At 37.5% G+C, this 13324-nt stretch overlaps 1 protein-coding gene across 1 annotated transcript in view; it reads right to left on the minus strand.

Moving 5' to 3' along the window:
• Phum_PHUM446350 (krueppel c2h2-type zinc finger protein, putative) overlaps nt 1-13324 on the minus strand; it is a gene marked incomplete at its 3' end in the record, with an annotated part of 40536 nt that overhangs the window by 17394 nt on the left and 9818 nt on the right. Inside the window, exons 8-16 of the mRNA XM_002429616.1 lie at nt 12307-13180; nt 11129-11986; nt 9584-10563; nt 8032-9045; nt 6391-7621; nt 4422-5662; nt 2836-4134; nt 1125-2580; nt 260-984 (exon numbers count right to left, since the gene is read on the minus strand). Coding sequence (XP_002429661.1) covers nt 260-984; nt 1125-2580; nt 2836-4134; nt 4422-5662; nt 6391-7621; nt 8032-9045; nt 9584-10563; nt 11129-11986; nt 12307-13180 — 9678 coding nt within the window. The remainder of the gene's footprint in view (nt 1-259; nt 985-1124; nt 2581-2835; nt 4135-4421; nt 5663-6390; nt 7622-8031; nt 9046-9583; nt 10564-11128; nt 11987-12306; nt 13181-13324) is intronic.

The raw sequence follows: 13324 nt of genomic DNA on the forward strand, positions 1-13324 counted from the left end.
TTAATTACTTACGACTTTTATCGCCATTTTGAAAAGGATTTTGAAAAAAAAAAAAAAAAAATTTTTACTAAAAGTTTTTCACATATATTTTTATATAAATTTTACATTTCCGTAAAAAAAAAAATAATAATAATAATAATTTTTACACATTTCGCATAGAAAAAAAAAATTCTTTCTCCCCATTCATTCATTCAATCAATCATTCAATCGTTATCGGTGAATTTTATAATGAGATTTCAAATATTCATTTGAAACGAACGTTTTCCCGCATTTGTCGCAAACGAAATCTTTGTCTCCCCTATGCGATTTCAAATGAATTTTAAGCCTGTATTTAGAAGCCAATGATTTGTGACAAACGGTACAAACAAACGAACGCCGTTCGCCTCCGTGCCTTTTCCTATGAACGTTCAAATCGTATTTTCTTCCAAACGTTTTATCACAATCCTCGCAGTGTAATTTATTATTATTTTTCCTATTTTTTTCCCTTTCCCCCTCGTCGAACGAATGCTGTCTCGTCAAATGTGATTTCAAACGAAGGGAACTGTAGTAAAATTTTTTACATATCGTGCAAACGTACATGTTCGAACCGTGCGACTCTATCATGTGTTTCTCGTAATCGTTTTCGCTGTGAAAACATCCCTCGGAACATTTACGACAAACGTATTTGTACGTCGAACCGTGTTTCGCACAATGTTTTTTAAAATAGTATTTGTAGTGAGTTTGAAAATCGCAATGAGAACAAGAATAACGTTTCTGAACGGACTCGTCGTGCGTCAACAAATGAAGTTTGAGTTGATAAGCGTAGAAAAACGATTTTGTACATTTCGAACATTCGTGAACGCGTTCCCCGTGAATTCTTTTCAAATGTTTGTCGTAATTTGTTTTCCTCTCGAAATTTCTACGACACGACGAACACGTATACGAATCCTTTAATTTTTTCACAGCCTTTTTTTTTTTTTTCTTTTTTTCAAAACAATTTTCAACCTGAAAAGTAACAATACGAAAGAATTAGAAAATATTTTCATAGGCAATTAAATCGTATTTTTTTAAAATGTAAATAATAATAATAATAATTTTTCGTACCTTAACGTAAACCATTTGATTATTTACCATTGATTTATCACTTTCGCGTCCTTGGAATTATTTTCCATATCGTTTTGAATTGCGAAATTGAGAAAATTGACGGATTTGTCCGTTATGTGACACGAATCGCGATGTGACACTAAAAACGTTTCGTTCGTAAATTCTTTTCCGCACGTATCGCACGACAGGGAACGGGCCGGATCGAACGCGTGATTATTTTTCTTATGAGAAACGAGTTGTGAGGGTTGCGAAAAATATTTATCGCATTCTTCGCAGTAGAAAGGTAGGGAAACGTTCGAATGTGATTTTTTGTGCGCTATGAAAATAGATCGTTGAGCGAAACTTTTACCGCATTGATCGCAACAGTAGGGCCTTGGAGATTTTTCGCACGTGTGAATCCTCCTGTGAGTCATGAGGCAACTTTTCGTCGTGAAACATTCGCCGCAATAATCGCAGAGAAATGGTTTTTCACCGCTGTGTCCTTTCAAATGTTTCTTATAAGAATCTTTCGACAGTAATTTTCCGCAAACGCTGCAGTGACACTTGTTTTGTCCCTTGTGCGACAGCACGTGCTTTTTCAACCTACACTTGTGCGAGAACGTTTTCCCGCACTCGAAACACTGATGATCCTTTTTTTGATTGTGTTCGGGATTGTGAATTTTTTGATGTTGCCTCAAATTACCCTTGCTCGTCGAGATCTTACCGCAAACGTCGCAACTGTACACTTGCGGCTCGTTCGAATGTAATTTATCCACGTGACACTGAAGTTCTCGATCCGTCATGAATCCGCGGTAACAAATGTGACATTTGAACTGAAGTTGATTCGTGTGATTCATCACGTGTTGTCTCATGTACGTTAAATTATTGCACGCGTAATCGCACATCGGACACTTGTGAGCTTTTATGTTAAAATGCGTTTTCTTATGAGTGTTCAAAACGAATTTATCTTTGAACGTTTTACGACAAATGTCGCACTCGTGTATTCTCGGCCTTTCACCTTCCGATTTATGTATTCGTTCCATGTGACTCCGATAGTGTTTACGCGCTTTGAAATCTTTCTTACACGTCACGCAGTGATAAATTTTATGTATGTTGTAGTGAAGGTCGTATGCCGCTTTGCTGTTGAAAAATTTCCCGCAGGGAGCGCAATCAAACGTGAAAGATTCCGGATGTACTTTTTTATGTCGAACCATTTCCTTTTCTAGAAAAATCTGACCGCAAAATTCACATTTCTGTGGATAATTGTATTCGGTCGGACGATTTATCCTTTTCCCGGATTTGTTTTTTTTTTTCTTCCCGGATTTATCATTCCTGTCCTCCTTTTCCGGCTTATCGTTTTCACTTTTTATTAAAACGTCATTTCCGTTAATATTATTATCGACATCGTTGTCAAGTTGACCGAGCATGTCCATTGGTATTTTCTCTTTGACCAATTCGTTCAAACTCGACCACACGACGGAATCGTGTATTTTATTATCGTCCCACGTCGGCAAAATTCTGCAAAACAAAAAAAAAACAATAATAATAATAATAATAATAATCGATCATTAATCATTTAAATAATTTCGTAATCATTATTAATCAATTAATTAATTTTTTATAAATAATTTTATTAGGAAAAAAAAAAAACGAATCATTATTTTACAAATGTTTTGTCGCAGAAAAAAAAAAAAAACGTTACATTAATCAAGTCGTTCTGTCTTTTTGTGTTTTCTCAAGTGTATCGTTAATGTTCCCCTTTGGGAAAATGACGAATCGCATTGTTGACACGAATATGGTTTTTCCCTCGTGTGAGTTCTCACGTGTGACACGAGATAATTTTTCCTGGCGAATCCCCTGTGACAAATATCGCAAGAAAACGGTCTTTCTCCCGTGTGAATGTTTTCGTGGTATTTGAGTGAACGGGAAGACGTTAAAACTTTACCGCAAGTTAAACATTCGTAGGTTTTAACGTGACCTTCGTGATGACGTCGTACGTGTTTTCTCAAACCTGATTTGCGATGAAATTTTTTCCCGCAAATATCGCACCCGTGATTTTTCAATTCGTAACCCGGTTCGTGACATTCCATGTGAAACGATAAATTTTTCCGACTGTGAAATTTTTTCCCGCAAACTGTACAAGTCACGACGACAGCGTTCAAGTGTTCTTTTCCCGAATGATTTTTCAATCGCGTTTTATTAACGAAACCTTTACCGCACCATTCGCACACGTAAGGATATTCTTTCGTGTGTTTTGTCACGTGTTCCCTCAGGATTTGAGGATACGCCGTGACGTAATCGCAATACGAACAACCTAATTTTTCCTTCCCGTGAATATTCATCGCGTGAACTTTCAATTCCCATTTCGTGAAAAATTTTTTACCGCATTTTTCGCACGGTACGTCACGAATTTTCCTCCCGTTCCCGTGGGATCTTTGTACGTGTCTCAATAAATTATATCTACTCCCGTATTCTTTACGGCAAGTGTCGCAACGGTGAATCGTGTGATAGAGTCGAACGTGTTTATCCAAATTATTTTGCGTCGCCAATTTTTTGTCGCAAAAATCGCATTCGAAAGACGAATGATTTTCATTCCCGCCTTTTCGCACGTGTTCGTCGTACTTTTCTTTACTGTTGGTACCGAATCCGCATGTGGAACAAATCAAATCCCAATTTTCCACGTGACGATTTTTTTTATGCACCCACAACGAATTTCTCGACGCGAAAAGTTTACGACAAACGTCGCAGGGAATTTTTTTCTTTCCATTTTCATTCGAGTGAACGTTTCTCACGTGACTCAACAATCTCAATTGATTCGGACATATTTTCTTACAAATCTGACAGACGATTTTTTTATTATGCGTTTTTGCGTGACTTTCGAATTCGATCTTATCCGAATATTGTACGTTGCAAACGATGCAATAATTTTTCCCTTTTCGACATTTCTCTTTTAACTCTTCCACATCCTTCTCCGATAACGTGACGTCATCATTTTGACTCGTCTCGCAATCTTCGTGACGTTTTTCTTTCGGCAAATCTTCAACTCCCGTTTTTGAATTTCCGTCGTTTTTTCTTAACCTGAAATTTTTATTTTAAAAAAATTAATTCTAAAACGAATTTTTTTTTAAAACTTATGATCAGGCATGTATTTTCGGCATAAGTTAAAGAATAAAAAAAAAATTTTAATCTTCATTTTTAATAATGATAATAAAATAATTACAAAAAGAAAAAAATGAGAGTTTCAGGTTTTTCAACCAAATCGCGATTTCCGGTTGTTTTTCAAACATTTATTTCAAATTTTTCCGATTTTAATTTATTGTTTTGAAACTCTAAAAGAAAAAAAAAAAAACAAATAAAACTTAGAATTAACGTTTGAAAATAAATAAAAAAAATTACCGCTAACGGAAGTGACGTCACGGCATCGGATCCCATTCTCTTTCCCGCCATCATCTTTTTTCAAATGTTGAGATTTCAAATGTGCCGTCAACGTTCCTCTTTGTCCGAAAGACGCGCCGCATTCGCGACAACCGTAGGGTTTTTCATTCGTGTGAGTTCTCGAATGCGTGACGAGGTATTTTTTCGCGCCGAAACATTTTCCGCAGACTTCGCATATGAAGGGTTTTTCTCCCGTGTGAATTTTCTCGTGGTCTTTCAACGTCGCCAAACACGATAAATATTTATTGCAGTATTTGCAAACGTAGCGAACGATTTGATTATGGCCCCTTATGTGTCTTAGTAACATGCTCCTCGTGAGAAATTTTTTCCCGCATATTTCGCACTGGTGATTCCTTTTTTCGTAACCCGGTTCGTGCGATTGTTTGTGAACGTTCAAATACTGTTGAGTGGCAAACGTTTTACCGCACGTCTCGCACGGCAAACGAGGCAAACCGTCACCGTGTTCTTTCGTCACGTGATCTCTCAGCATGAAATTGTATAGGAAACCCCGGCCGCATGACTCGCAAACGAAATCAAATTCTTTTACGTGATTTTTAACGTGAGCTTTTAAATTTTTCGGGTGACACGTTTCGTATTCGCAATAAGTGCATTTCTCTTTCACGTTACTATGAATTTCCATGTGAACTCTCAACGTCCACTTATCGTAAAACATTTTACTACACACCGTGCATGGAACGTCACGTATTTTTTTCTCAGACCTGTGATTCCTGCTCACGTGTCTGAGCATGTTTTTCCTCTTGTCGAATTTTTTATGACACACGGAACAACTAAGTTCTTTTTCGTGGATTTTAACGTGTACGTCGTATCGGTATCGACTTTTGAATTCTTTGTCGCATTGTTCGCATTTCAAATCGAGGGATTCCGAATGTTTTTTGACGTGGTTTTGAAAAAGTGTCGAATGAGTCGTCCCGTAATCGCATTCGCGACATTTGTATTTCCAATTGTTTTTGTGCACGGTTTTCGTGTGAACCCACCGCGACATGTGCGTGGGAAAAGTTTTCGAACAATGATCGCAATTGATTTTCCCACGATCGCTGTTCGAATGATTTGATTTCATGTGATTTTTTAAATGAAATTTCCTTTTGAAAACTTCCCGACATAAATCGCATTCGACGTGACATTCGTCGTTGTGTTCGATCAAATTCTTTGACGTTTTCAAATCCAAATTACAAAAGTGACACCAGAATTCTTTATTCCCGTCATCATTACAACCCTCCTCATCATTTTCACCACCACCATCATCATCGTCGTCGTCATCCCCATTTTCTTTTTCCAATTTCATTTTTGATTTTTTCTTAAATTTAAACGTAATTAATTTTTCGTCATCATTTCTGAAAAAAAAAAAAATTATATATAAATGTACATAAGAATAACCTTATAAATATTTTTATCATGCTCAGAAGCTTCGAAACATAAACAATAAACAAACACAATCGATTGTTGATAATAATAATAATAAATTCAAAAAAACGACAAACAAACAAACAACAAACAACACGTTAAAAAAAATAGTAATAATAATAATAATATTTAATTTTATAATGAATAAAAAAAATTAGTTACGATTTTTTTTATATTATACATAAAAATAATAATGATAATAATAACAACCGAATATTATATTAAATAATTTTTTTTAAAGGCAAACTTTTCACTAACTTCATTTCAATATAAAACATAACATTTTCATTTCCACTTCCGGTTTTTATAAACATTTGTACGATCGAACACACTCCCCTCCCCCTTAATTTTTATCAAATTTGTGTTTCCTCCAACCCCCGCCCCCCCCCCCGTTACCCCTTCACTCCTTTCCACAATTCCAAATCAGCGAAAATGATTTTTCTGATGAGATTTAAGGAGCGTCCCCGTCACGAATCCTTTGTTGCAAACGTTGCAAGAATACGGACGATCACCCGTGTGGTACCTCTTGTGTACGACCAACGAGGATTGTTGCGTGAATGCTTTTTCGCACTGATCGCATTTGTAGGGTTTTTCACCCGTGTGTGACCGCCTGTGCACTTCCAAGTACCTCTTGACCGTGAACGATTTTCCGCAAACGTCGCAAACGCAACTTTTCTCTCCCGTGTGTATTTTCATGTGGTTGTCCAGTGAGACCTTGCAAGAAAAACCTTTTCTGCAGGGCACGCATTTGAAACTGAACACTCCCCGGTGTTGCAACACGTGTTTGAGAAGTTTGTGCTTTCTCGGGAAAGCTTTCCCGCATTCTTCGCACTGGTGACTTTTATCCGGTTTGTACCCGGGTTCGTGTTGTTTTTTGTGCTCGTTTAAATTTCCCTTGCTCGAATACGTTTTGTTGCAGACGTCGCAAGGGAATAATTGACCGCCGTCGCCGTGCCTCGAATTTATGTGAGCTTGAAGTTGATTGTTGGCTAGAAATCCTTTGTTGCACGTGGGACATTGGAAAACATATTCGTTGTTGTGTTTTTTTATGTGCAGGTTCATGTAAGTCGTGCTGTTGGTCGCGTACGAGCACAAAGGACACTGTTTGTCTTTCACTCCCGAATGATTTTTCTTATGCATGTTCAATTCGAATTTTTCCAAAAACGTTTTGTTGCATATTTCGCATACGTGTGTTTTGGGCAAATTCCCGTGTTTCCTCTTCATGTGTTTCGTGTATTTTTCCCTCGGATTGAAATCCTTGTTGCAAGCTTCGCAAAAGAATATCTTATGACGATTGCTGTGACTGTCGAATTGCGTTTGATTCGAAAATGATTTTTTACACGGTCCGCATTCCAATGCCCTCCTCATTTCCGGATGAGTTTTCCTATGATGTATCATTTCCGACTCGTGATAAATGACACCGCAAAATTCGCATTTCATTATAGGATTTGAAAACAATTCCGACAAAGGTCCCGATCTCGATGTCTTTCCTCTTTTTTTTTTATTTTTTTCCAACAGCGATGATGTTTCTTTCGAATCTGAATTTTTTTTCTCTCCTCCCTCCTCCTCTTCCATCGTTTTCGATTTATTCCCTTCGATGACGTTCGATTCCGATAAAGTATCCGTTACTATTTCAGAAAATATCCAATGTTCTATTTTCATATCTCCCTCTGATGATGATGATGATGATTTGATTAAATTCCTGTAATTAAAATTATTACAATTATTAATTTCGGATTCGTTTAAAAAAAAAAAATAACAAAAAAAAATCTCAAACCTTTTTGTCTTTGTTTATGATAAAATGATAGGAAAAACTATTTTGTTTGTTTGTTTGTTGTTGTTTGTTTGTTTGTTTGTTTGTTTTTCAAAAAATTAAAAAACTTTAAACTTAATTTTATATTTTTCTATAACTTTACTCAATCGCCCTTATAAAAAATAAAATTAAATAAAATTAATTTTTTTACAAATTTCACTTTTCCAATGACTCTCGACCGACGATTTTAAATAAATAAAGGCAAAGAGAGAGAGAGAGAGAGAGAGAGAGAGAGGCGGAAACAAACGTCATCAAAATATTCGTCCAATGAGTGAAACGAGTTCCATTTTCTCCATCACGTCTTATCGTGTGATCTCCTGTGTGACGTCATCGTCGACCTTTGATTGAAACAAATCCCGCAAATGTCGCATTCGTAGGGTTTCTCACCCGTGTGTATCCTACGGTGAACTTGCAAATATTTCTTTTCCGAAAACGCTTTGCTACAAAATTCGCAAATGAACGGTTTTTCCCCGGAATGTTTTCTCATGTGCTGACGATAACTGTTGTCCGACGTGAGTATTTTGTCGCAATCCGAACACTTGAACTGTTTGACTATTCCCTGGTGTTTCAACACGTGCAATCTAAACGCGCATTTCGATCTCGCTCTGTAACCCTGACCGCAAATATCGCACTGATACGTAACGTCCGCGGATTTGGGTTCGTGAGTTTTCTTATGCTGTCTCAAATTCGACATGCTCGTCAACGTGGCTCCGCAAACGTCGCACGGAAACCCGGACCCGTGTTTTCCCTTTTTGTGCTCTTCCAAAGTTCCCTTCGAGTAAAAACCTTTACCGCATTCGTCGCATATGAACGACGCGGCTTTGTTGTGCCTGTCTATGTGACCCTTTAAATTGAAACGATTGTGCGTGCGATAGTCGCAAATGTGACATTTCAAATCCATCGCGTTCGACGGATGTACTTTGTTTAAATGTTGTTTCAAATGATACCTCGACGCGTATGATTTCTTACAAAATTCGCACGACAAATTTTTCTCGTGGAAATTTATTTTGTGATTTTTAAGACTTTCCCTCGTCTCGAATCGTTTCTCGCACGAATCGCAATCGAATCCATCGTTTTCGATAATAATCGACGAATCGTCGACGTCGTTCGAACGATCCCTCTCGGAAAATCTATTCTTAAAACTCTCCATTTCCGTCGTTTGAACGCCATCATCCATTTTTTTTATTACGTCATCATCATCATCATCCTCTTTATTAATACTTTCCCACGTGGATGAAATATTTTTTTGCTTCAATATATCTAGCAAACTATTATTATCATCTTCCATGAGTTTTTCCCGAGATGAAATCTCCCTGAAAATACGTAAAAAAAAAAAAAAAAATTTTTTAATTAACGAGTCACGTGATGTGTGAAAAATGTTTTTCTTCTTTCTTTTCGTTACTTCCGGTAGGAAATCGTTTCATTCATTACCTTTCAAAATAATTTTTATAAAAAAAAAAATCTTCGCGTAAATAATAATAATAATAATAATAATAATAATAATAATAACAATTTATTTATTTTCATTTAGTGTCAGGTTTTTTTTTTTTCGTCACAATAATTAAGGTATTATGTACATTTTATATTTAATCTTCCTTTTCTTTTTCTGTTGTTCATTTTTGACCAAAAATTAGGTTTAACTGTAATTCAGGTGTGCCTGACTAATCATTTTTCCTTCATTCCGCCATTTTTTTTATTTCGCAAGCTAAAAACAGAAAAGAAAAAATTTTCACGGTATCAAAATTAAAATCACGTTAAAATATCATACGACGAACGTCAAACGTACCTGACGGGGGAGTGGGGGGGGGAGGAGGAAATTTTTCAATTTTTTTTTTTTTTTTTGCATTCTACCTTCTCAAACCCATGTGATACCTTTTGTGCCTGTTCAGACTCGATCTTTGACTGAAACACTGTCCGCATTCGTCGCACTTGAAAGGTTTCTCACCGGTGTGTACTCTCCTGTGTTGCGTCAAATATTGTTTGTCGCCGAACCTTTTGTCGCAGTATTCGCAAGCGTAGGGTTTGTATCCCGAGTGTATGGCCATGTGCGACCTGTACGATCCTTTCGAACTCAACTTTTTACCGCAAACGTCGCAATCGAACGTTTTATCGAGTCCCCTGTGTTTCAACAAGTGTTTGTTCAGGGAACTCTTGTGATTGAATATTTCCCCGCATTCTTCGCACTGTTGTTTGAGCGCTGCCGGATCGAAACCGGGTTCGTGAATTTTCGAATGAGTTTTCAAACTGCTTTCGTTCTTGTAAAATTTACCGCAGACTCCGCATTTGAATCCGTGACCGTGAGCGTTCGCCGTGTGATCGTTGAGAGACGTTTTCGTGAAACAACCCTTGCCGCAGAGGTCGCAAACGAACGCGGGTGTGTTGTTGTGTTTGTCGATGTGAACCTTCATGTTCGATCGATTGTATGATTTATAATCGCACTGCGGACATTTCGTTTCCGGTTCTCTCTGACCGAAGTGCACTTCGTTCCTGTGCCTTTTCAATATTTGCTTGCTCGCAAATGTACGATTGCACAAATCGCAAGGTACTCTAGGTTTTTTTTTCAAATCGTGTACGAGTTCTTTGTGCATTCGGTAGTGTTGACGTTTGGAAAAAACTTCCGGACACAATTTGCAATGGTGGATTTTATGCTGGTCGTATATGTGTATTCTAAAAGCGGATTTTTTTTTAAAAGTCACGTTGCATATCCTACATTTCATGGCGGAGAGATACAATTCTTCGACGAATTTATGCTTTTCGAACGTGTTAGCGGGAACCATTTCTCCGCATAGAGTGCATCTGACGGTCGGAATGGGAGGATTTGATAAATAATCCTGTTGTTGAGACGACTGATTGTTGATGTTGTTGTTGTTATTGTTACTCGACGCGTTCGCTATGTTACCCGATTCGATTTTGATTTCCGGTTCGAAATAGGAAAACGATAAATTATCCGTTTCCACGACATCTCCTCCTCCTCCTCCTCCTTCGCTCTTCTCTAATTTTTTTCCCTTTGCCGTTACATTTTCCTCGTCGTTTATTACCCTTTTTTTAATCTTTCTCATTCTCTTAAGTCGATTCATTCGATTAATTCCGATTAATTTCTTTCTAAATATCGACGACGACGACGACGACGACTTTACGTTTGTCCTTTTCTTCTTTTTTATCCTGAAACGAAAACGATTACATTAAAAAATCATCATCATCATCATTATTATTATTATTATTTTTTTTTTGTTGTAACGGATGCATTTTAAACAAAAAAAACCACAAATTAGGAATCCATTTTTTTTAAATATTTTTTTATTCAAAACTTTTTTTACCACCCCCCTTGCTCTTCCCCTTTTAAAAAATTCATGCGTTATGAGTTTTTTTATGTGCCGACAGCAAAGTGTTCGTCACGAATCCTTTATTGCATATCCTGCAAACGTAGGGCCTTTCACCGGTGTGATAACGATTGTGTATGACCAAAGATGCTCTCTGTGTGAAATTTTTCCCGCACGTGGAACAAGAATAGGGTTTTTCACCCGTGTGCGTTCTCCTGTGCACGATCAAATACTTTTCGACCGTGAATGCTTTGCCGCAAATGTCGCAAATGCTCGATTTTTCTCCCGTGTGTATTTTCACGTGATTCGTGTACGATTTTTTCGTCGTTACTGTTTTACCGCAAACGTTACACGTGTATTTCACGTCCAAACCCTTGTGCCTGAGCACGTGAGTTTTCAACTGCGCTCTGTGCTTGTACGTTTTCCCGCATTCCTCGCACTGGTGTTTGCTGTCGTTCGATGTCGCGGCGAAATTCGGATCGTGAGTTTTCTCGTGTTCCCGAAGTCTCTGTTTCGTTCTGTAGGTTTTCCCGCAGGTTTTACACTCGAACCCACGCCCGTGTTTGACTTGAATGTGAGTTTGAAGAGTGGATTTTTCGTAGAAATTATCACCGCATATCTCGCACTGGTACGTCGGTTGATTTTTGTGCTTGCTCACGTGTATCTTCATGTAAAATAAATTATTGTTTTTGTACTCGCAAAGGGGACATTTGTAATCCGTTTCCGGTGCGTGAATTTTCAAATGAGTTTTCAAATAATATTTATTCTTGAGAGTTTTATGACACACGTTGCACGTGACGCGAGGTAGGAGGACGTCGCCGTCGTTTTTTTTATGCACGTTTTTCACGTGTCTCCCGTAATTTATTTTCGACGTGAAATTTTTACGACAAATTTTACAATATAAAGTTTCGCTTTCATCCTCGTTTGAATTCTTCTTACACGTCGATGATGATGATGACGTCGATTTACGATCGAGTATCGTTTTATCATCATCATCATCATTTGATTCCATCGAAATTTTTTCGTTTGTGAATTCGCTCGATCTGAAATGACAAAAAAAATTTAAATTAATTAAATTAAATTAAAAAAGACGTTTTTACAAAAAGGACGATTACAACCCCCTCCCCTTCTTCACACCCCCCACAAAAAAACGATTGTATATCAATTACTTAGTTTTTATTAATTAATATCCATTTTTTTTTCGTATAAAAAATATTTACGTTTCTTTTATCGATTGTGATGTTGATTTTTGACGTGTGCGTTCATTTGAGATCTCGATACGAAACCTTTTCCGCACGTGGAACACGTGTAGGGTCGAACGCCCGTGTGATACCTTTGATGTATCGTCAAAGATGACCTTTGAGAAAAACTCCTTCCGCATTTATCGCAAACGTATAATTTTTGACCCGTGTGAGTGAGTTTGTGAACTAGTAAATTTGCTTTTTTCGCAAATCTCTTTCCGCAAACGTCACATCCGTTCGGCTTTTCACCCGTGTGAGTCATCAAGTGCCACGTCAAAGTCGTTTTGCTTTTGAGCTTTTTCCCGCACACGTCGCAAATGTAATTATTTTCCCGCGTGTGCTGAGATTTGAAATGAATGTTTAGCGACGATTTATGCGCGAAAGTTTTGTCGCACATGCTGCACTTGTGCTTTTCCGGTATGTAATCGGGATCGTGGATGTGTTTGTGCTTTTCCAACGACGAATTATTCGGAAAAGTTTTCCCGCAAATCCCGCACGCGTGTGATCCCGTGCCGTGGTGTAGATTATCGTGACACTTGAGCTCCGTCGTCGTGTGAAAACCCTTGTCGCATTTTTGACAGTGAAACCGATACGCGGACGTGTGACGATTAACGTGAACTTTTAAACGTGACGGTAGAAAAAATATTGCCGGACACAAATCGCATTTGTATTGCCGCTCGTCCGTGTGTAGTTTTCCGTGACTTTTCAATTCTTGCGATCTTTTGAAACTCTTCTGACACGTCGCACACTTGTACGGCCTTTCACTCCTGTGCGACACCGAATGACGATTTAATTTATACGCCGTCGTAAATATTTTGTTGCAAACGTCACAGACGAATTTCAAATTTCGAATTTCGGATTTTATCGTGCCGACGCTTTCATCATTCCTGAAATAAAAATAATAATAATAATAACAATACTGACAACAACAACAACAGCAATAAAAATGACGTGGAAATAAAATGAAAACAAAAAAAAAAAAAAAAATTTCTATAATAATAATTGATAATAACATTTATCTGAAAAATATA

Source organism: Pediculus humanus, genomic scaffold (genome assembly GCF_000006295.1).
Source record: "Pediculus humanus corporis 1103172108215 genomic scaffold, whole genome shotgun sequence".
NCBI lineage: Eukaryota > Metazoa > Arthropoda > Insecta > Psocodea > Pediculidae > Pediculus > Pediculus humanus.